At 45.9% G+C, this 24,188-nt stretch overlaps 1 protein-coding gene across 5 annotated transcripts in view; it reads left to right on the top strand.

Moving 5' to 3' along the window:
• LOC140429806 (tyrosine-protein kinase JAK2-like) overlaps positions 1-24,188 on the top strand; it is a 297,390-nt gene that overhangs the window by 171,324 nt on the left and 101,878 nt on the right. For all 5 annotated transcript variants that reach the window (XM_072517253.1, XM_072517255.1, XM_072517251.1 and 2 more), the window contains 3 exons: positions 9,532-9,655; positions 14,243-14,360; positions 18,614-18,759. In XM_072517253.1, the coding sequence (XP_072373354.1) occupies positions 9,532-9,655; positions 14,243-14,360; positions 18,614-18,759 (388 nt within the window). The remainder of the gene's footprint in view (positions 1-9,531; positions 9,656-14,242; positions 14,361-18,613; positions 18,760-24,188) is intronic.

The following is a 24,188-nucleotide window of genomic DNA, read 5'->3' as shown; positions in this document are numbered from 1 at the left end:
ATGAAAATTGCTTATTGTCACAAGTAGGCTTCAAATGAAGTTACTGTGAAAAGCCCCTAGTCGCCACATTCCGGCACCTGTTCGGGGAGGCTGGTGCGCTCCCCTCACGCTTCCTCCTATCCTTCCTCATCTCAATTTACCGCTGTAACCATCTATTCCCATCTCCCTCATATGCTCGTATCATTTCTCCGAACTGCATCTATACAGTGGACTTCGGCCGCTCCCTGCGCTAGCGAGTTCCACATTCTCACACTCTTCAGAGTAGCTTCTGCTTTTTGCAACGTCTCTGCAAGTGCATTGTGTTTTTTTTTTAAAAGAGGCTTCTTGTGGCGGGTTCCTGGATTTGGCAAGGAGTTTTTTTTTTTTTTTGCCTCCTCACATGGGAGGACGGGCAACCTGTCCACACAAGGCAGCAACCGGTATGGGATACAGTTGACCTGCGGCATCACCGGGAGATCCAACTGACGGGTGGAGTCTCGGGTGTTTCTACAAAGTTGAATATCTTATCTAAAGAAACTGTGGCCAATATGCAACATTAGGGATCGATGACGGGGCTGCACCGAAGATCAACAATGCAGTTGCATGTACCTCACTGGTTGGATGAGATGAGCGGCCCTGTCCATAAACACCGGGTTTGAATGTCCGGTACTCTGTCCTTTCAGTCACTGCCCCAAAGAGGGGAGGATGTTTGAATTTGTTAATGCCACCGACTGGTAAAATTGAATGTTTTTCTGACTATAGGATGTCAATTTTGCTCACAGCTCTCTTTCTACTCCTCAATTTTAAACCGACAGAAGCCATTAAACTTCCTGTTATGGTGCGAATCAGGTTATTAAATATAGAACCAGAAAACTCCCCCAGAAGAGGTTGAAAACCCCAGACGAATGAAGAAAGGTGATTGACAGATGGCTCTTTGACTGGGTACAAACCTAGATAAATGAATTGCTTGGACCACACACGGGGAGGGGTTCAATGATTAAGTAAACAGTTGGATTTTTGTTGAGTAAAGTCACGCAAGTCCCTCACTTCATTATTAAGAGTCGAGAGGTTCAGATCACAGGTTCAGATCATTCATAAGATCGGAGAACATTTAGCAGATAAAACATTTCTGTAGCAAGTCAGTTTATTTTGGGCTGAAACGGAAGTTCCTAGCATGGTTGATTACTCACACTCTTTTTTATTGTTTGTCCCCCACACACCCCCGCCCTCTACCCGTAGGCAAATTTTACAGAGAGTTCTACTGCACATGAACAGGCCACTTGGCTCAACAGGTGCAGATTAGTCATTGTGCTGCTCAAAAGCTGCCTTGAACCTGCATCTAGGCCTATCCATCTGTACTTCCATTCATTTTTCCTTCATGTACCCACCTTTGTCCTCCAATTCCTCTATGAAAATCAATTCAACCACTCCCATGTGGTATTCGTAGTTCATTCCACATTTTCGCCACCCTCTGGAGTCAAGGGGCTGGATTCTCTACAGCCCCGTGCCGAAATCGCGTTTGGCATGTGGGTGAAGAATCGAATTTGGCGCCGAAATCGGGCCCAGCGCTGCTCTGGCCATTCTCCGGGCCCTGAAAATCGGCGTGTGTGCGTAGTACTCTGCGTGGCTGGAGGGCCATTGCCAGAGGCCCACCCAGCGATCCTCCACTCCATACCGTCCAAGTTCCCGACGGCGTGGAACTAACATGCTTTGGCCTGTCGGGATGCTCGCGTGGGGGGTGGGGGGGGCAGGGGGATCGGGCACTGGCGGGGGCCTTATGGGCGGCCGGTGGAGAGATCGGGCTGGATGGATCTTGGGGCGTGCGGCCGATTGGGGGCCCTACATATTCCAGCTGCCTCCGTGGTCCGAGTCTGCCATGGCGCTCGGCGAGGCCGCTGCCGTGAGCATGAGTGGACCCGGAACCGGAAGTGCGAGAGCCGTATCCGCAGCTAAAGCTGCGTGAAGCACTCCGGGTCTCTGCTAGCCCCCTGAAGGTGAGTGAATCAGCTTGTATTGTTTTGAGGAAACTCGGGAGTGCAACGCCAGCGTTTTTACACTGGCATGGGGACGTAGCCCCATTTTGGGAGAATCCAGCCCAAGAGGTTTTCCTTGAATTCCTGATATGGATTTTTTTGAGGAATTGTCCTATATTTATGCCCCTCAGTTCTGGATTCCCAGGTGAATGGAAACTTGGGGCTAGATTTGTTTTCCCGTGAGACAGGGGAAATAGTAGGTGGGTTTGATCCCAGATTGCGAACTCGCCTCTTGTGGAACCGCCAGCGATTTCCCCGAGCTGGGGGGCTTAATTAGGTAAGGGAACAGCTCTGCCATTCAATTAGGCTGCCAGCCAGCAGGAACAAAGGCAGGCCACCTCTGGAGCAGGCAGGATGAAAGGGCCCCGAAAAAACGGTTCTGTAAATGCTCCTCCGTTAAAAGCCATCAGCCAATCATTAACTTGCACGGCATTCTTGGTAAACTCCCTCATGCCTTTCCCCCAGTACCCCAGAGAACGTTGTGTATCCACAATGTCGGAAATTTAAGACCATCCTTGTGTGTAAGACATCGATATTATACAATAATCTTTCCTGGCGTAATGCTTGGCACCAGATTTTCAGAATTTCCTGGTTTAAATAATGATATTAGAATGCCCAACTGCAAGTGCATGAATTTGGGGGGGAAATGTGCATGTAGGTATTTACCTGAAACATCAAACAGTGATAAAGTTTTATAAAACATTAATAAAAATGATTTTTCTTATCCAAAAACTGTAGCTTCCACATTTCTGCTCCCAAAGTACTGTACTAAAATGAGGCCCTGACCTGCTTGGTCTGCTTAGTGAGGCTCCTCAAATAAATTCCAGACGACTGGTTCTTTTGAACTAGATTTCTGGACTGAAGGGGTTACAGCGTTTCGCTTCATATGTATGCACTCCTGCATGGACCACCACCAGTATGAACCTCCTACCCTTCTTTATTGTGGACTGCTGTTAGTGAGGTAGGTAACTTACCATCTTACACCCTGCTACTACTCTCCACAAGGTTTTCTTCCCTCCTGACTCGCCTCCTCACTGTGCCTAAGGGCTGACAGCTCTTGGAGGCCAACCACCTCCACCAGTGTTCCAAGAATCCTGAACATCTGACTTTTAATAAGACCTTGAGCAGTTTGATTTTATTCTGACCAGACCGGAGATGGGCAAATCTGACCCTTGTTATCTGTGCCTATTTTATTGAAACCCATTAAGACCACGATCAGATCACCTCGCAGCCTTCTCTTTTCCAGCACTTGTTCAATCATTCCTATCGATGGTAATGTTATACTTGCAAATATTCATTTTTTCCAATACTCCTATATCCTTTGTATAACATGGAAATCAAGACTGTACCCAGTGCTGTGTGATCTAACCCGAGTTCTACATGGGCTGAGTATAACCTATCTGCCTTTGAATTCTATTTTCCTAAAAATGCAATCCAGTATTCATCATTCTCATAGAATTGCTAACCTGTGTTGCTGATTTTTAATAATTTGTGAATCTTGACCCCCTAGATTCCTTTTTATTGCTACCCCATTTAGAACTTTATTTTTCAAGGAGCAAGTGACCTCCTTATTCCCCACCTCTAACCAAAATACAGCACCTCACACCTGTCTCTATATCGAAATAGCTTTGCAATTTACATGCGCATTCTGCAAGTGTCTTAATGTTGTCGTGTCTTGTTGTGGTCTCATAGAACATAGAACATAGAACATACAGTGCAGAAGGAGGCCATTCGGCCCATCGAGTCTGCACCGACCCACTTAAGTCCTCACTTCCACCCTATCCCCATAATTAACCAACTTTTCAAAAGCTGTTATGGATGGGCAGTAAATGCTGGCCTCACCAGCTCACATGCCGCGGTTGAATAAATTAAAGAAAGCAACGCAGGTCCCAGGACCAATCCCTATGGAACGCCACAGCTCAGCTGCTGCCAGGAGTAACATCCATTTAAGCACTACACAAGCTCGTTCGCTGTCCATTCTGCTTCTTGTCCTGCGATTCCAACTACTCAGTAGCCTATTATACAGTATTTTTCTCCCCCTCCACAATGTGTTCTTAAGAGGCAGAGGGCAACTTGCCAGTGGCTTGCAGTGGGTCCCGCCATTGTCAACAGAGATTTTTATTGAAAGCACCCATCGCGGGGATGTGCGGCCGGCGGTACCGTAAGATCCCGCCAACGTGATCGGCCAGAAAACTCCCACCCCATATTTATTACATCCATTAGCTTGCCCTTCTCTACTCTCTGTTATTTCTTCAAAAGTCAAAAATGATCTTTCCATTTTAATCCATGCTGACTATTGGTTAGATTTGTGGTTATTGAGCTTTCTGTAACTGTTTGAAGTGGGAAAAACTCTGACTAGTGAATCAATTATATTTATTTTTGTTGTTTAAATTTGTCTGTATTTATTTTGCCGTATTTACAACCCTTACCCTGTTATTTAAATTCTGTCAGTATTGCCCATGCGTGTGATTAATGTATGCTCTTTTTCATATTGTTCCTTTATGAGGTATGTACTCTTCCTTTTACACACACTACGGTTCATTTAAGAAGGCGATGAACAAAGGCCCTGATTTTAAGGGGGTGGGGTGGGAAGAATGGGTACAACTGTGGCAACTCCGAAGCCGGAGGCAAACCTACTGGGCCTGAGGATCTTTACAGCCAGGTCCTGTTGCTATTTATTACCGTCCAGGGGAGGGAATTTGGTGGCAGCAGGCCACAGCCAGTGACCCAGATATGTGATGAAGGGTGGAGCTACAGGGAGGTGGGGAGCCTGAGGCAAAGGAAGGCCAAGGCTGTTTTTTTTTTTTTTTGAGAGGTCCTGGAGAAGTGCTCCTGCCACTCAAGTCCCGTAAAATTAGATTTAATTAGATTTATTGCCACATGTACCGAAGTACAGTGAAAAGTATTTTTCTGCGGCCAAGGGAACGTACACAGTACGTACATAGTAGACAAAAAAGAATAATCAACAGAGAACAGTGACAAATGGTACATCGACAAACAGTGATTGGTTACAGTGCGAAGCAAGGGGCCAAACAAAGCAAATACATGAGCAAGAGCAGCATAGGGCGTTGTGAATAGTGTTCTTACTGGGAACAGATCAGTCCCAGGGAGTCGTTGAGGAGTCTAGTAGCTGTGGGGAAGAAGCTGCCTGATGGAAGGGTCTGGAAGAAGGCAAAGCCTGGGTGGGAGGGGTCTCCGATAATGCTGTCTGCCTTCCTGAGGCAGCGGGAGGTGTATACAGAATCAATGTGAGGGTGGCAAGCTTGTGTGATATGTTGGGCTGAGTTCACCACACTCTGCAGTTTCTTGTGATCTTGGGCCGAGCAGTTGCCACATCAAACTGTTATGCAGCCAGATAGGATGCTCTCTATGGCACAGCTGTAGAAATTTGTGAGAGTCGATGCAGACATGCCAAATTTCTTTAGTTTCCATAGGAAGTAGAGACGTTGTTGAGCTTTCTTGACTGTTGCATCAACGTGAGCGGACCAGGACAGACTGTTGGTGATGGTGACCCCCGGGAACTTAAAGCCATCGGCCATCTCCACTTCGGAGCCATTGATGCAGATGGGGGGGCTGGGGGGCGCGGGTGGGGAGCTGTTCTACGCTTCCTCATGTCGATGATCAGTTTCTTGGTCTTTTTGACATTTAGAGAGAGGTTGTTTTTGGTACACCATGCAACCAACTGATCAATGTAGCTGCTTCGCTGCATGAGCCTCTTGTGCACCATGATGCACCTCTCGGCAGGTCTGGACTGATGGGGAAATCCATCGCTCGGGCTCCCACCTGAAATCATACACCTCAACTTGAAGGTGTCAGGTCCCCACTCTGTCTATTTGAAGAAGTCCCTGCTGCCTTCTTGCCGTTGTCCTGCTCGCCTGCACTAAAGGACAAAATTGGAATAAAGTGGGAAGGCAGCAGGATCAGACAGGTAAATGGCTTGCCTGGATTTGTCTGCCCCTGCATCCCTCCCCCTCCATTCCTTTCACTTATCCCCCAAGTCCAATTTCCGTCGGGCAGAGGGGCCCATACTAACAGCGCGCAATGTTCCCCTGCTCCCTCTTTGGTCCCTTGTTGTTTCCTGCACTCATCTCTTTTCCCCTTGCTAAAACACCCAGCCCTCTACAATATAACCTGAAGGCAGATGAATCCAAGATGACTAACTCGCGAATTCCATGCCCGTGATTGACAATCAACTGTCCCTCACACAATTACTGACACTTTGGAAATTTGTGAACAAAATCACTAAGAGTTTTGCACACTATTCTACCTCTTTCAAGCTTAGAAATGCAGTTTTGTTTTATTATGTTATTGCCTCTTAATAATGCTCCCACAAAAGAAAAAGTCTGTCGAGATACTAAGTTGCGAACAATGACGAGAATTATGACTACCACCCTGAAGGGTCAGAGAGGTCGGGCGGGCGAGACCAGGGCCCAGCGCGAAGGCCATCCGAAGAATTTGAAGACCCCACTCCCCTCTTTCCCACAACAGGGGAATGTAAAATTCTGCCATAATATTCTGCTATCCCACCCAAACCCTAATTTTAACCTGCCCCAACCAATGAAATTGGAGTGGGGTGGTGTCAGATGCACAATTTACACTTCTACGCACTTGAAGCAGAGCTGAAGTTAATAGAGTTTGTCACTAAGCAGGCTGATGTTATCTCCGTGGATATCCCAACTGGGAACATCGGTTTGTGGAGGCGTATTGTTTTATTTGTTTTGGTGTGAGCAGACTAGTGAAACCCCAGTGAGAATAAGCAGCCCAATCATCACGTAATAATTATTGAAGACCATCTATTAAAGTAAAGAGAGGACAAATGCACAGAAACAGGACAAATTTACTTTCATGCAATTTAAAATGGATGACTTCTTAAATACACACAGTTTATATGGAACATACCCTTTTTACACAATATATCTCTGATACCTGAACTCAAAGACTTCTCCTGTTCCCCAAGCAACATCCAAATTGAATAACCAGCTACATTTACCACATACTTAAGGGACGATACTAAAATCTAGGAACCGTCTTTTTCCAGGTCCGGCAAATATATTTTAAAACTGCCATTACGAAGATTTTCTGCACTGCCTTGGCTCTAAGACTTAAAAGCTTGTTTGCTGTAAACTTGACCTTCAGGCTTGGTGTCTGGAAAATGGCCTGCCCCATTTTTGAGACTGCTAGATTTGGGACTGTCTCTCCCTGGCTACTTCGGGTCTGGGCAATTATACCTTTGTTGTTCTTTTATTATGCCTTCTGTGTACTCTGCTGTCTGCCAACCTGAACGTCCTTGACTGTAAATTATCTTGTGTCTATCTCAGGGACCGTCCCAATCATCTATAATCTGTTTCGCCTCCACTAGATGTTCCCACTTGATTATTATCTAAACTGCCGTTGTAAACTCGTTACCAGGAGAGATGCATACTAATTGAGGCCCTTTGAATACTGTCTACTGCTGTCACCAAGTGGATTTATGTCGTGTAAAATTAGCTAGGGTGTAGTTTGTGTACCAGACCCCAAAATTCTCCCTTCTTCCTGGATTCCAATCGGGGTTTGGAGGATTGGGATTTCCCACATACACCGTTTTGGGCAATCTGAACCTGGTGTGATTTTATTTCGCTGGTACTAAAAACAATTTGACAAAGTAAGTGGGCGGGGGGAACTCTCGGCATAACCTCCAATTCATTCTTCAACACAAATTGCCCCTGATATCTCAATTTTGTTTCACAAGCAATGAATTGCAGCCAGTGACTTTCTATGGATGTGCTGATTTCAGCAGGTGTTTCTTGCAAGTGAGTGACCCACATCTTAAACCACATATGTTGAAAGCACAAACTCATCGAGGAAGAAGCAGCTCCTGTACTGCATCAGTTATTTTGACCCCTATATCGAGGACACCGTGGCAGCACTGTGGTTAGCACTGCTGCCTCACAGCACCAGGGATCCGGGTTCGGTTCCAGCCTTGGGTGATTGTGTGGAGTTTGGTGGGGTCACGGGGAAAGAGCGGGGAGTGTGGGCCTAGGTGTAGAGTACTTTTTCAAAGCGTCAGTGCATACTCGATGGGCCAAAAGGCCTGCTTCTGCACTGTAGGGAGTCTACATTCTATTCTGTTCTATGGACATTAGCAGTGTTTCAGGCTTCCAGCCAATGACATACATTCTACTTCCAACACAGTCGTAAAGTCAGAGGATAATACAGCGCATGAGAAGGTGATTAGTCTGATCTGGCTTGATGGGTCAGCTATTTTTATTTCCTGCCTGTTTATTTGAAGTCAAGTTGAAGGCACAACATAAAGTTAAGATGGAGGATTTTATTTAAGCGTATAATTACAGGGAATGTTTAGTATCCAGTTGTGCTGTTTTTCCTGGACCTGGACCTATGTCGAGTAATAGTGTGCTAAGAGGACATTTCTTACCAAAATCTTGCTCATGCAAGTAGGGGGAAGTGTTGTGGTATTTATTTCCTACGGTGAGGCTGCAGGCGGGGTAATTCTTGCTAATAATCATTTGAACAGACCACGGCGAGGAAAATATCTCATTTATATCATTGTGATTCTTTAATTAATGAAAATCCTTTTCTGCTCAAACTAAGCGAACAACATGTCCACCCCTGTAGTGTGCTGCCAGTGTAGTTTGAGGTTTAATTGTTTCGCAATAACTGTGACCACGAGGTCTTGTTTACTTCCTGTCCCTCCACTAACGTTTTACTTTCTTCCACATTCTGTTCGGTACCATATCTGACTGCCTAGCCGACAGCATTTGGAGCTGAACCCAGCTGTGCCTCTGTGCTTTGAGCAGATTGCCATTTTTGTTCATCAGTTTAGAACGACGTTTCAGTATTCACGTTTTAACATGCAAGTATTGGCCCAGAAATGTTTGTTCTTTTTTTCTTTTGGTATGTGGGGGGGGGGGGCACTTGTCAGCCCGTCCACTCCTTCCCCAAATTTCTAACCACTGTTCTTCAAGTGGAGCAGACTTAAAACCCATGTGTGGAAAAAGGCTTAGGTTGGTGTCATCATATCTTTGTGTTTACAAATGCATGAACTACTAATCTGTAGTCTGATTGGCCCTCAATTGGTGTAATTTAGCAACAATAAATGGGACGCCTGTGAGTGGTGTCTGTTCCTGTGAGTGTGTGTGTGCGTGGGTGTGCGGTGCTTGTGTATCCAAGACCCTACCTACTGTGTCGGTAGTTGGTTTGGTGTAAAGCACTTTTTGCGGTAAAACGTTCACCAGACTGGTCATAATTCTATTCACACACCTTTAAAGTTCACTATTGCAAACAGGTCATTCAGTAGATCTTAGATTGGCATAAAATAATCAGGATTGAGGACTTGCACACAACCATAATTAGTGGCAGAAAAATTAGATCACCGATAACAATTACAAAACAATATTCAATGTATCAGCAAATTTACAGTTCTCATACTGGCCAAACATAGCAACAATGAAACCAAAGAACTATTTAAAAGTTGAGGCGCCGATTTCACTTCTGCTCACCTTGTATCCCCTTGGTTCTACAGGTATTCCGCCAGTGCACTACACCCTTTTTGCTCTGATGAATGAGAGAGAACGTTCTTGGTATCCACCAAACCATGTCTTTGATGTGGGCGACTCAGCAGATGAATCCACCGTTTTTCGACTCCGGTAGGTTGAAATGTCCAAGCTGTGAGATGAACAGTCAATAAATCATGTCGCTCTCTGTTTTTTTTTAAAAAAGGTTTACAGCAGCTCTTCTTGTGGAAGCTCTCCCAAGTTTGTCACTGATCTTTGTAACAAGAAACATGTCCAAACACTGACTAAATCATGGAGAAGAACTTGATTGGATAATGCGGGCTACATCTGAGGGAACGCTGATATTTAGCCCAGCATTGTTTATCTAAAACATATTATGTGCTGTACTGTTGATAACAAGTGACCCCATTCCTTCTGCGTGGGTCACTCAGCGACCTTTCACTTGGGAGCCTTGGGAACGGCATATTAAAAACAATGGGATCACTGTCGCATTTGGCACCATTTGCCGGATCTTTCTAAGAGCTATCTAGTTTGTGTTATTACCTTGTTCTTCCCCCATGGTCGAGCACATGTTTCGTCTTTCCAGGGATATTGCCAACTGCCTTTGAAAAATCATTACGAAATCCACTTCCTTTCGGGCACTTTCTTCTATTTCGTGAGAACTTATTGCAGAAAGACTTCTTTTTCTCCTTATCGTGCCTCTTTTGCCAATTAGCCAAAATACTTGTCATCTAATTTTCAAAACCACCTCCCAATGGAATCAGTTTTTCTTTATTAGTTGAATTAAAACCCCCGATAATTTTGAGCATCCTTAACTTTCTTGGCTGTATGAGGAACAATCCAAGCTTCTTCACTCTCTCCACATGACTGAAGCCCTTAATCAAAGGGACCATTCTGAACAGTCCACTTGACACCCTCTCCAAGGCCTTGACACTTCCTAAAGTGTAGTGTCTTGAACTGGGCGTAATGCTCCAGCTGAGGTCCAAATTGGATACTACTTCTTACATTGGGAACATGCTTAGGATGGGGATTATACACTCGGGCTTAATAACTAACCTTGTTTGCAGTGAATTGTTGGTGGAGATTTGTTCTTGTTCACGTAATGTGGGTACCTTTGGTGGGGCCAATGTTTCTTGCCCATCCCTAATTGCCCTTGAGAAGGTGGCAATGGTGGTCGTCTTGAACCGCTACAGTCAGTGTGTGTGGACTCTAGACGGGCCACTCCACTCCCATCAGCAGCTGGTTTAAATCTGGGCAGGAGGGGAAAACATCACGAGTGCAACAGTCAGGAATACATCAGTGTAAAAACACTCTGCTCCAGACTTCAATGGCGGTGGACGTTACCCGCTGAAAATACTATACAGCATTAGGCAACTGGATATAGGTTAAACATTCTGGCCAGATTTGAATACAGATAAAATAATATATAGGGCCATGACTTCCAAGTTCTCCAGTGGGGGTACCCCAAAATTGCAGTGGCGTACCTCTCTCGGAGTTTTTATAGGTGAGGGTCTGCTCGGCAATTGTCTAAAAATGCAAACTCCTCTGGTCAATTGCTCCGAGCTGAGAACCATCCAGAAATGTGATTTAAATGGCAAACTTCAGATAGTTACGGCTCGTGTTAGACAAGTGGTTACCTAGAAAACTAAACACACAGACCGACACGGCCACTGATCTCACCCCCCCCCCCCCCCCCCCCCCCCCCCCAGCTCCCCCTCCATTCACGGGCCCACACGACTCCCCAACCCCTCCCCCAGCCTTTCGATGCAGCTCTCCAGTAGATTCGGCCATCGGATGTTTCAGCGCAGTTTTCAAGAGGCATTCCATTCTTCTAATTCCTGCGAACCATCCGTCCCAAACAGGAGTCGGAGGCTATGGCCCATAGAAGCAAAACGATATTGGGGAAAAATCTGAAAGAGCACAACATGAACTGGAATTGCCCAAGAAGAGCTGGGCACTTCTTTTACCAAACTACCTCTTAAGGGTAGCATGGTGGTTAGCACAATTGCTTCACAGCTCCAGGGTCCCAGGTTCAATTCCCGGCTTGCGTCACTGTCTGTGAGGAGTCTGCACGTTCTCCCCGTGTGTGCGTGGGTTTCCTCCGGGTGCTCCGGTTTCCTCCCACAGTCCAAAGATGTGCAGGTTAAGTGGATTGGCCATGCTAAATTGCCCTTAGTGTTGGGTGGGGTTACTGGGTTATGGGGATAGGGTGGAGGTGTGGGCTTGGGTAGGGTGCTCTTTCAAAGAGCCGATGCGGATTCGATGGGCCAATGGCCTCCTTCTGCACTGTAAATTCTATGATTAAACGGCAATAAAAATGCTGGAAAAACTCAGCAGGTTTTACCAATTTTGCTTCTGCCCTTTAAACTGCCATGGCACACATGTTCCTTTGCATAAAACAGTTAAACCTTGGTTGTCTATATATGGAATGGGTGAGTCATTCGTACTCACAATGCCTGGATGTCATTGATAGAGTGAAAGACAATTGAAAGCAGAAGACCAGGTTAGTTAATGGGGGGTAGGGCGGAGAAGTGGCATCAATTCCTTGCTGAGCAAAGGCAGGACACGGATTATTTCCGCAAAATTAAACATCCAAAAGCAAAATAATTCGAATGCTGGAATTCAAAAGTAAAAACAGAAAATGAACAAAGCAATTTTATTGGCTGCAAATACCTGAAATGTTAACTCTTGTTTGTTTTTCTTTCCACAAAATTAAATGTATTAAAGTTTGAAACAACTTCAAGTATGCAATGTGCATGGGGTAGTTCCTCAGAAAGTTTTTAAAATAATTAATTCAAAGCCTTTCAAAAAGTACCTATTCAAATCCTGGTGCCAAAAGATTCAGCGTGATATTTAGGGCCTCCTCAAAGGCTTAGAAGTGAGCACATTTAGGCAGAACTCCCAATGCTGAAGAATTCAACCGTTGGAAATGTGTGGAGAGTTTTGTGGGCGAGACCTGCTTCGTGCGCAGATCATAGAAAAACGATTTGCACTAAATGCAATTTGTTCTTAAAAATTGGCAATCGACATTATTAGTAGGAGAGGCTGGTACATACGGGGTTAACATGGGACTGAATACAGTAATGCCCACACAGCGATGTAAGCAAGGCACATGACTCAGAGCCAGGGTCAGTCTGGACAGAGTTGGGTAAAGACCTAGGATGGAATCCACTCCACACCTGTACCCTCTAATGTATATATGTACATACTTGTGAGTTGTCAATAAAGACTTGCTGTTAATATTCTCAAGACTATGAAGTCTCCTTCATGATGTCCAAAGAAGGATTCTTCAATTGGAATCATAGAATCCCTACAGTGCAGAAGGAAGCATTCGGTCCAGTGAGTCTGCACCCACTTCTGAAAGAGCATGCAACCTAGGTCCACTTCTCTGCCCTACCCCCATAACCCCATTAACTAACCTGCACATCTTTGGACTGTAGGAGGAAACTGGAGCACCCGGAGGAAACCCACGCAAACACTAGGAAAATGTGCAAACCGCACACAGGTCACCGGAGACCAGAAATGAATCGGGTCCCTGGTGCTGTGAGGCAGCAGTGCTAACCACTGTGCCACCATAGTACCAGTTGTAATGATACAAGGGAAATTACGCGGGAAACAACTCGCACAATCAAGTGGAAACTCCCGCCTTTCAGCTGAGAGATTAAAATGAGGCTTCGTCTGTCATCTCACAAAGGAATCCCCTGGCATTATTCGAAGAAGAGCAGCAGTGGAGTTCTCCCAGTGTTTTGATCAATATTTATCCCTCAACCCCAACCTCACTAAAGTAGATTAACTGGCCATCTATTGCATTCCTGTTTGTGCAGCTTTGCTGATCTTGCCCTCATTACAGCGATGATGCACTTCAAAGCATTTCATTGGTTGCGAATTGATTGGTCCGTGAAGGACATGAAAAGTGTTAGATAAATAAAAGCTCTTCAAATCTTGGACCAAATGTTGTTGCCCGTTTTTGCACAGCACTAGGGCAGAGAGCGTAAGCTCCATATTGAGCTCCTACTAAGTTGCGGCCAGTTAAGTATAGTGGCTGTGGTGAGGGTGGGAGGAGGGGTGCAGGGCAGTTTCAAATCTCCGGCGGCTGGTCAGACGAGCCACGCAAAATACTGGAGATCAGCAGGAATGGACGATCCCACCGCTGGCCAATGACGAGCGTCCGCTGCTGTAAGGCATGCCACTGTGGGCGGGGGGAGGGGGGGGGTAGTTGGCGAGAGGAGGATCCTGCCCGTTGTATAACAGGACAGTGAGTGAATTGGAACCTGAGATTCTTCCTTGATGGATATTGCAGCAATTGGAGTGCTGGGTAATCATTACACCCGCACCTTACTGCAGCTCCATACCTCTACTTCCCTCGGCAGCATCCGTTTTTACAGATCCTTTAGAATGACATTCCTGTTTCTCCTGTCTCGTTGCTATGTGGGAATGCTCGACCATGTTTAACCAGCCAACGGGAGCTGTGAGCAAATCACGTTCACATCACCATGCCTGCTACAAGCAATGAGGACTGTATTACCCACTTTAGAACCATTCTGGTTCTCTTGTTTAGACTTGACATACCCAAATATCAGTCAGAGGCTCAGTAAAGAAAAGAAAAATATCCTTTTGGGCTGAGGGGGTGTTGTTATATTTATTTGACAGTCCAGGGACTAATTTGACTCAGCATTTGATCAACTTGCAAAATTAATCCTTTCTATATTATTTCCACAGATTCTACTTTCCACATTGGTATAGTCCCGGAAGTAATAGAGCCTTTCGCTATGGTGTTACAAAGGGTGCGGAGAGTCCTTTTATCGATGATACAATAATGACATACCTTTTTGCTCAGGTACAATTTGTGACATCTTTTCAGCCAGTCATTTTCACTATAATATGGATTCTTAACTACAAAGGGGGAGTTTTGGTCTTCGATTTACTGCGTTGATCAACCTGGACCCAGTGTTGATTTGTCGTTCATACACAGCCTGTAAATGTTTCAACTCAAGTGAGATAAACCTTTGTATTGAGCCCTTAATTTGGGTCATATCTTTATATTTGTACAACTACACAATGCTACTAAGGAAGGAAATGCCTTTGAATGAAGTGATGGATTCCTATTAGGCCGTAGAGGTGGAAACTATGTACATTACTCAAATTCCTTCCTACCCTGTCATGGAGATAATGTAGTGTAGACGATGTCCAGTTTGAAAGATCATGTAGCGCTGGAGCTACTTGGTTTACAGTCAGGAAATCCTGATATATTGATGAGTATCTGTAATAAAGCCAGGGATGTATATTTGTGCAAATACGATTCTGCACATAGCTGATCCTTTTAACTAAAACATAGTGACCCCAAATTAATAATATAAATTTACAGCTTGGATTCAGCTTATTGTTCTCGGGCATCTCTTTGCTGGAACAATTCAAAGCTGGTTCTACCTTTTTCACACCCTCCTTATAGTCCTATGTCTACTTCAAATATTCATTCAACTTAAATTTCCATGTTTCAACAATCCTTTGCACACTGCGAGCTACCAAATCCATTTCCTCACTCAGTGATGCTGGGTTGGACTTAAAGCTCTCCCGCTGCAGGGTTTGTAGGGCGGGGGTCCACGATCATCAATCCAGTGGCCTGTCTGCCTGCCACCGATCTGCATGTCCCCATACAACCCCCCCCCCCCCCACCGCACATACACACACACACTAACACACACACACTAACACACACACACACACAATTATACCAGTGGCAGGAGTGGCATTGGGCATCAGTGGGCCAACCAAGACCCTTAAGTAGGCAATTTGAGCCCACGTAAGGGCTTCATCCCACCGCCGCTGGCATTCAACCAACCGTAGGAGAGGCCCACATTAAGTAACCGGCTTGGCAGGTTCCCCTGCTCGGGCAGCTTGTGGTGGGCTGAGGAAGGTTTAGCACAGGGCTAAACCAGGGGCTGGTTTAGCACAGTGGGCTAAACAGCTGGCTTGTAATGCAGAACAATGCCAGCAGCGCAGGTTCAATTCCTGTACCGGCCTCCCGAACAGACACCGGAATGTGGCGACTAGAGGCTTTCACAGTAACTTCATTGAAGCCTACTTGTGACAAGCAATTATTATCAGGGCCTGGTTTAGCACAGGGCTAAATAGCTGGCTTTTAAAGCAGACCAAGGTAGGCCAGCAGCGCGGTTCAATTCCCGTACCAGCCTCCCCGAAAAGGCGCCGGAATGTGGTGACTAGGGGCTTTTCACAGTAACTTCATCTGATGCCTACTTGAGACAATAAGCAATTTTCATTTCATTTCCTTTTCCTTTTCCTTAACTGGCTCCCTGGGCGCCTTTTGAGGGCCCATCCTCTCTATAACACCTCTGCACATCAGCACAGCACGAGTGTATTGCGCTGTATTTGATAAGACTAAACAAGAGATGTCCTTTGCCCATCAGAAGCAGCCATTCAACCTTTACGTGTATGTATGTATATAAGGCAATTAATACAAGTGAATGCTGCAAGTTGGCTTTGGCTTCTGGGAAGAACAACTGTAAACATCCCCACTCCCCCCCCCCCCCCCCCCCCCCCCCAATTTAAAACATCATAATTGGCATCCAATTGACATCTACTTCCTCAACTCCCAATCTCCCGCTGCCCCCCTTTACCCCACCCGAATGTCTCCAGCCCAGGCTGAAATGGAGACACGGCAGTGTACATCAGGAATGGCTTATTTTGCTCCAGGGGTATTTCCCTCCCCAGCATTGATTGGTAGATGGTGAAAAGGCTAGTGGAGGTACTGACACCTCGGCCGGGATCCTCCCTTCGGGGGACTAAGTCCCCACGCCGGCGGGAAAACCGGCGGCAACAACTCCGGCATCAACGGCCTCCCAAGGTGAGGAATTCTCACCTTTCTAGGGGGTTAGGTGGACGCCAGAGGGGCTGGCGTCGCTCCAGCCAGCGCCGAAGGGACGGTGCAAGTTTGTGCATGCGTCGAATGGCTGGCATGATTCCGCGCATGTGCGGACTGGTCGGCGTAATTTCACACATGCGCGGGGGGTTCTCTTCTCCGCACTGGCCCCCAGGCAATGTGGCGGAGCCCTCCAGGGGCCCGGCACGGAAGGAAGAAGTGCCCCCATGGAACAAGCCCGCACGCAGATCGGTGCGCCCCGATCGTGGGCCAGGCCACCGTGGGGGCTCCCCCCGGTGTCGGATAACCCCGCGCCCCCCCCCCGAGGAGCGCCCACACATACTCACCTGCCAGGTCCTGCCATGCGTGAGGTGAGTAATGTGCGCCGGTGGGACTGACCAAAAATGGACGGCCGCTCGGCCCATCGGGGCCCAGGAATCGCCAGGGGGGCTGCTGTCAATGGCCCCCGACCGGTGTGGCGGGAATCCCACCGCCACCCAATAAACGGCGCCGGAGAATACGGCGGCGGGGCGGGATTCGCGCCTCCCACCGGGGATTCTCCGACCCGGCGGGGGTTCGGAGAATCCCGCCCCTCGTTCAAGAGAATGTATTATGGATTGAAACAATTGCTTTTGAAATCCCATACCCCCCGCCCCAGTGGAGAGTCCCATACCTCCCCAGTGGAGAGTCATGGGGGTGAATTTTCAATTTTGGGTGTTGGTGGGGGGGGGGGGGGGTAGGAAACTGGAGCTGCAATTGTTTATGGGTCCCAAGCTGCTCCTGCCACCTCCTTTTCCTACCTCAAGGAAAATAGTCACTGGTTGGAATTTTGACTTGGCTGCCCCCTTAATTGGAATGAAGATAAGTTGCCAGTTCAGTTAAGGGCGAACAATGGGCTCTCGAAGCTGTCGGGCTGGTCAGAGTCCTTCTAGCTTCAGAAGAGTACCTGGCTGCAGTGATGGTAAGGAACATAGAGAGTGGCTCAACAAGAAGGTACCCTCTCAGCCAATTTTGAAACAATTTTATTTGAAACATATATATATATATACAGAAAGCAGCCAGGAATTGTTGATGAGACACTGCTGAAAATCATCGGGACATTAAAAAAGACTGGCATTTTTTTCCGTCATGTCCTTTGAACATTTTGAGAGGAATGTTGAAAATGTGGGAGGAACAAAGACTGTATGGCTGACCGTCAAGTGTCATCTGATTGGGTAATGAGTCTTTTTGTTTTCCAAATGACAGCAGGAGTCAGTACGCCACAAAGCTGGATGTGTTGGCCAACTTGCGCGTGGGAGCAAATTATATGATGAAACCTCCAGGGGTACATTTTAATTGCAGTTGGCAACCATATTGGGATTGCAGTGTTGATGTTGAAACATGCTTCATGAGTATTCTCTAATTCTGTATAATTATGGAGCTTGGGTAAAAATGCATCCAAATTAACTTCCCCAGATTTCATGTGGTGAAAGCTGTAGATGGTTGAAAGCTGTGACTGACATTTTTGGAGATGGGAATAAATGAACATAAGTGCATTGTGCTGCAGTGCTAGGATGGAAGTCTGCATGCCGCATTTCACAAGGCAAGCAATCTAGCCCTGCCATCCAGTAAGAGCAGATGTCAATTGGAGGTTGACACTCCTTCACAGAAAATGTTCCTGGTGCATCCTGAAGAGTATGGACAGTGTCAATAGTGAGAAACCGTTCCCACTCGAGTGGGAACATCAAAACTTAAAAGGCACAGATTCTAAATAATTGGCAAAAGGACCAAAAGTGATGAGGCAAATAAAAATAATAATAATTTCACACCAGAGGGTGGTTTGGGAGCCTGGAACGAACTTCCTGAGGGGCTGGCGGAGGCAGGTTCGATCGAGGTATTCAAAAGGAAATTGGATTGCAACCTGAAAAGACATGGGGAAGAATGCTCTTCCAAAGAGGTAGTGCAGATTCTATTGGTTCACCATTGGATTCAGAAGAGTGTGACCAATCAGAGCTGGAGTCTGGCTGTTGCCCCTCAAAGCGCAGTCAATTATTACTGGTAAAGATTGGTAAAGATTAAACTATGGGGGTAAAAGGTGGAGAATTGGGACCAGCCGATTTGCTCTCGCAGAGAGTTGGGCTGAATGGCCTTCTGCCCTGTAAAAACTTTGTGATTCGTTAAAGCCCAACGAAGCAATGAAGAGTGAGTGTCTAATTGCAACTTTCCTTTCACAGTGGCGTGATGACTTTATCAACGGGTGGATAAAAGTACCAGTTACACATGAAACACAAGAGGAGTGTCTTGGTATGGCAGTGCTCGATATAATGAGAATGGCAAAGGAGAAGAACCAATCTCCTTCGGACATCTATCACTCAAACAGGTACGATGGCAGATATTTATAATTGCTTTCCGTTCACATCCCGTGGTAACTCCCATTCCAAAAAACCTTGCAAAGAATTATGGAATTGTAAAATAGAATAGTCACAACACATGCCATTCAGCTCAATTCTCTGCGGCAGCAAATCACCCAGTCCCAATATTCCCCCTCTGCCCCACATCGCTGCAGTTTTCTTGTTTCTCTCCAGGTAATTATATGATTCTCTTTCGAAAGCCACAATTGAATCTGGCACCATCACAATCTCAGTCAGTGATTTCCAGCTCCTCGCCATTCACTGAGCAAAGTAGCTTTTCCCTCAACTCATTTTTCAGCCAGGAGACCGGGGATGATAACTTGTGTTCAGGAAAAAATTGTGATCCCGTGCTGATAAAATTTAGAAGTACACACCACGCGTGAACCATTTGCAATTACTGTGGGCATGTTACCAAAAAGATGGCAATTCGATTTTATTCCCAGTCATCAGAAGATGAATCTGGATAAGGAAAGACCGAATAAACTTTACCATTAATTTGTTATAGACAGGAGAGGGTCAGTCTAAACAGCACTGTTTTCTTCCCACCACCTTGCCATAAACTCAAGATGTTTGAATTAGTTTGCTTTGAAGAATAAGCAGTGGCATACCTTTTCTCAACCCATCAATTTTACTCATAATTTCACAGAAAACCCGAGTTGGATGAACTCCAAAGGTTAGTTTATTTCTCATGTTCAAAATCCTGAACAGGAGTGTCTGCAATGTCCCACTCTGCATTTGCACAGTTAAAGTAGGATGGGGAAAAGTAGGTTTATAGTACAAGGGCTACAGAAAAACTGAACATTGCTTCCCATGAGCCCCAGAATCCCAAACTTGGAGTCCAATGAGGAATTCTTTCACGCGGATGTGTCCAGTTCTGCTGGTTGGAGACCGGGTGTTGTAAGTTTGAAGATTGAGCGGAATTGGGAAATGTAGTAACCAGTGGGGAGAAAGGGCTGGTGGTTGGCACTGCTGCCTCACGGCAGCAAGGGCCCAGGTTCAATCCCGGCCCTGGGTCACTGTCTGTGTGGAGTTTCCAAATTCTCCCAGTGTCTGTGTGGCTCTCACCCCCACAACCCAAAGGTGCGTAGGTTAGGTGAATTGGCCATGCTAAATTGGCCCTTAATTGGAGAAATTTAAAATAAGAAATGTGCAGGCAGACATCTGATGAATTTCAAGTGTAGAATGAGTCATCTGAGTCGGAAGAATATATAAATGGTATGATTTCAAAGGAGATGTGGGAACAGAGAAAGTTGGGGCGCATGTTGTTATGGGCCAGGGTTTAGAGAACCCCAAAGTGTATCATGGAGTTCACCTGACTCACAACTTTTAATAGATTGTGGTTGTGGGGAGCACACGGGCCTACCTTACAGGTGTGATGCACCAGAGAGCCACAGTACTTTTAAATTAAAACAATGTTTATTTATGAAACCAGTTAACACTTTATAAACCCACAGTAAACATCTTAACAACTATCAACACCAATCTTCTCCACAGATACAATATTCTATAAGTAAACCTTAATCTTTCCTTATGAACTTCCATAAGACAAAAGACCCTTTTTAACACTTGAGATCAGGTTTAAATTCACTACTGAGAGCAGTCCGCAGTTTGAAATCACCCAAATGATCTGGAGACGGTCTTTAGTTTGCAGAAAGATCCTTATACAGCTCCTTGTTTTGCCTGCAGCTATCCAGCTCTCGAAACAAAACTAAAACACACCCTGTAGCAAACAGCCTAAAACGAAAGTATAGCAGACAGACAGCCCAGCTCCACCCACACTCTGACATCACTGATAAACACCCATTTCTTACAAGGTACATCCACTACAACTAATTTTATAAACACCCATTTCTTAAACACACATTTCTTAAAGGTACTCTCACCTGACAATATACACAAGTTTTTGACGGTGCCAGATCAAGTTAATAAATCTATTAAAAAGGCATATGGGTTCCTTGTCTTTGTAAATAGAGGCATAGGGCCCAATATTTATGGGGAGACCTGATTGGAGGGGAGGTGGTGGTGGTGGCAAAAGTTTTGGATGAGAAACAAGGAAGTACCAATCTTTCTGAGCACCACTTTTGAACCTTTGTCTGCCGGTTTACTCCACCACCACCACAGCTAACTGGATTGGCAAGCTGTCTGCTTATCAGGTGGGAAAAGCTGCAACATAAAGCAGCGGAGGAACAGGTAGCTGGTAGGGAAGCAAGGAGAAATCACATTGAGAGCGGCGATGTCTTGTGCTCATCACCAGGAGGAAGAGATGGCAGGTGCTCAAATGTTGGTTGGGCGGAAAAAGCACTGGCCGGTATGTGGGGAGTGACGGTGGCCCGCTGGGGTGGGGTAGTTGGTGTTCATTGGTTGGGAAGGGCGTCGCTGAAAAGATGGCAGTTTGTGCAAAAAGTCATGGATTTGGAAGGTGCTGTTGAAGTCGTGATGAGTTTCTGCAGTGCAATTTCTAGATGGTATGCTCTGCAGCCACGGTGCACCAGTGGTAGAGGGAATGGATGTTGAAGGTGGTGGATGGCATGCCAATCAAGCGGGCTGCTTTGTGTTGGTTTAGTGTTGTTGAGCTTCTTGAATTTTGTTGGAGCTACACTCATGGGTTTTCCATCACACCCTGCCTTGTGCCTTGCAGATGATGGGACAGGCTTTGGGGAGTTAGGGGGTGAGTTACTCGCCACAGAACACCTAACTTGGGGTTGGATTTGAAATGTTTAAATTTCAACTTATCATTCTACCTGAACCCACCTGATCTTGGGAATTAGAAGTACCCCCAAAGAGTACAAAAGCAAGGAAGATGTGCTAAAGTTTAAGGAAACACTGGTTAGACTCCAGCTTATACTACAGAGTATCAATTCTGGACACCATGTTGTAAGAAGGAGAGGGTGCTGAGGAGAAAGGTATCCAAAATGAAATTAAACTACATTTATGTGAAGACACTAGAGACTGGAGTTGTTCTCCTTAGAACAGTGAGGGTTAAAGGGAAATTTGAGACAAGCGTGAAAAATATGCATGGAATAAACTAGGAGAAAGCATTTCTAGCAGCAGAAGGGTAGGTAACCAGAAGGCACATACGTCATGTTATTGGTCAAACAAAAAACAGGGATCCAGAGGACTAGAAACGTGTTATTATTGCGACTTGACCTATGTCTCCGCTCATCTGCTGTTGAATCCCTCATACGGGAACGCGACGCAGCTGTAGATGCTGAGAGAGGCCTCTTCCGGGATATACCAGCTTGCCACACCTCGCAAGATCAACGGCATCAGTATTTGGCAAATTTTAATAAAAGAGTGTGTAGATTGTCTCACTCTAATATGCAACTGGCCTGGTCCATCAGAGGCATTGGAATCGAACCTCTTTGCCTCTGAGACCTTAGGCAGGCGCCATTCAGTAGTGGTTCCCACAAACAGGAACCGGACAGAATTGCACTTGAGGGCGGGAATGCCACTGGAGGGAGGGGGGGGCGGGGGAATCTCCCAAGGGATCGCAGGCCCCTGGGTGGTTAGCCTCTGGGCAGGGTGGCACCCTGGCACTGCAGCCCGGTAGGGGCACTGCAAAGGTGCCAGGTTGGCAGTGCCAAGGTACCAGACTGGCATTGTGCCCTTGCCAGGGAACAGGTGCAGTGTGAGGTGGGGTACAGGGAGAAGGGCCAAAGACCCTTTTATAGGTGATATGGGACTTTGGAAGGCAAGGGGGTCGATGGATTGTTGATCTGCTTCTTCACTGAGGAGTTCTGGCCATCAGAACCCCTCAATGCAGGAAACTGGACTAATCATGGCCTTAGCGGGGAATTCCCCGCTGAGGCCCTGGATTACAACAGTGTCCCGTTTGTAGTGCCAAGCAGCACCTGGCTAAACGCGCTCGACACGGGACTCTGTTGCAATTTGGTTGGATCACGCACTATGTTTAGATGTGACTATTCGAGCACACCCAGTTGATCTCCGTCATTCTACCCGCCATTTCATCCAAACCTCTATAGTCCATGACATAACTTGCATCAAATTCTGTTCCCCTATCACCCTTATGCTCACTGACCTACATTAGTTCCCAGTCAGGTAACGTCACAATTTAAAAATTCTCTTCCTTGTTTTCATGCCCCCCCCCCCCCCCTCTATATTTTCCTCCACCCAAAACCCACCCGATATCTTCACTGCTCAAATTCTGTCCTCTTGAGTATTCCTGATTTTAATCGCTCCACCATTGGGAGCCATACTTTTTTACCTAGGCCGCTAGCTTTGGAATTCCACCCTCGGCTGCTCTACCTCACTTTCCTTTATAAGACTCTTTAGTATGACATTCTGCATTGCCCAAATGTCTTGTCATCCAACCTAATCGCTCCTTACGTAGACTGGTGCCATATTTTGTTCTATAATGCTTATGTGAAGTGCCATCATGCGTTTTAGGTTTTAGTTATGATGTTGGTGTTATAATCTGGAATGCACTACCTGAAACTGTAATGGAAACAGATTCACTCATGACTTTGTTAGGATCCCAGATGAGACCCAACTATTTGCAATTTGTAAAACAGTGAGGGAAGGTTATTGCACCAGAGGAGTGATAACACTGACCAACAGGTATCTTTTTTGTTAAAATAAACTTTAATTGAATCACAGAATCAACTGCATTAGCAGTAAAGAAATAGCTTCACAGATAAGTTACAACAGTCCTTAAGTAAAAGCAAAAACCTTAACCTATTCCCTATACCTGTCACTACATATTCCAATTAAGCAAATCAATGTAGTACAAATACCACTTATAAATAAAATTAACAATCAGTTGACTCACTTTCGAAAGAGAAAATGCTGGAAAATCTCAGCAGGTCTGGCAGCGTCTGTAGGGAGAGAAAAGAGCTAACGTTTCGAGTCCGATGACTCTTTGTCAAAGCTAATAGACAGAGAAAGTGGGAAATATTTATACTGTGGAGTGAGAATGAAAGATGAGTCATAGCCACAGAAACCCAGGGAAACCGGGTGCTAATGACCACAGAAACCAAGGGGAAAGAGTGCTAATGGCAGTCCCCACAAAGAACAAAAGATGTGAAAGGTCAAACAACAGGGAAACTAACATCAGAGGATGAACTGTAGATGTGGGGGATGGGGAAGGGGGAAGCAAAGAGGAGACAGGTGAAGGAAAGGTGGATGAGATTGGGGGGGGGAATTAAATGTATATTAAGAAAGAAAGAAATGGTAAAAGACAGTTAAAATTAAATGAAAACAAATGAGTCGGTGTGGGGTAGAGCTGATCATCTGAAGTTGTTGAATTCGATGTTCAGGCCGAGTTGACTCAGGACGCGGGAGTTGACTCACTTTTCTCTGTGCAGAACCCTTGGAGAGAATATTTCAGGAGCAAACTGAAAGACACTTCTTGAGAGACTAAAATCCTATAGCAAACAAA

Source organism: Scyliorhinus torazame, chromosome 9 (assembly GCF_047496885.1).
Source record: "Scyliorhinus torazame isolate Kashiwa2021f chromosome 9, sScyTor2.1, whole genome shotgun sequence".
NCBI classification, from domain to species: domain Eukaryota; kingdom Metazoa; phylum Chordata; class Chondrichthyes; order Carcharhiniformes; family Scyliorhinidae; genus Scyliorhinus; species Scyliorhinus torazame.
This window is presented reverse-complemented; position numbering and strand designations above follow the sequence as displayed.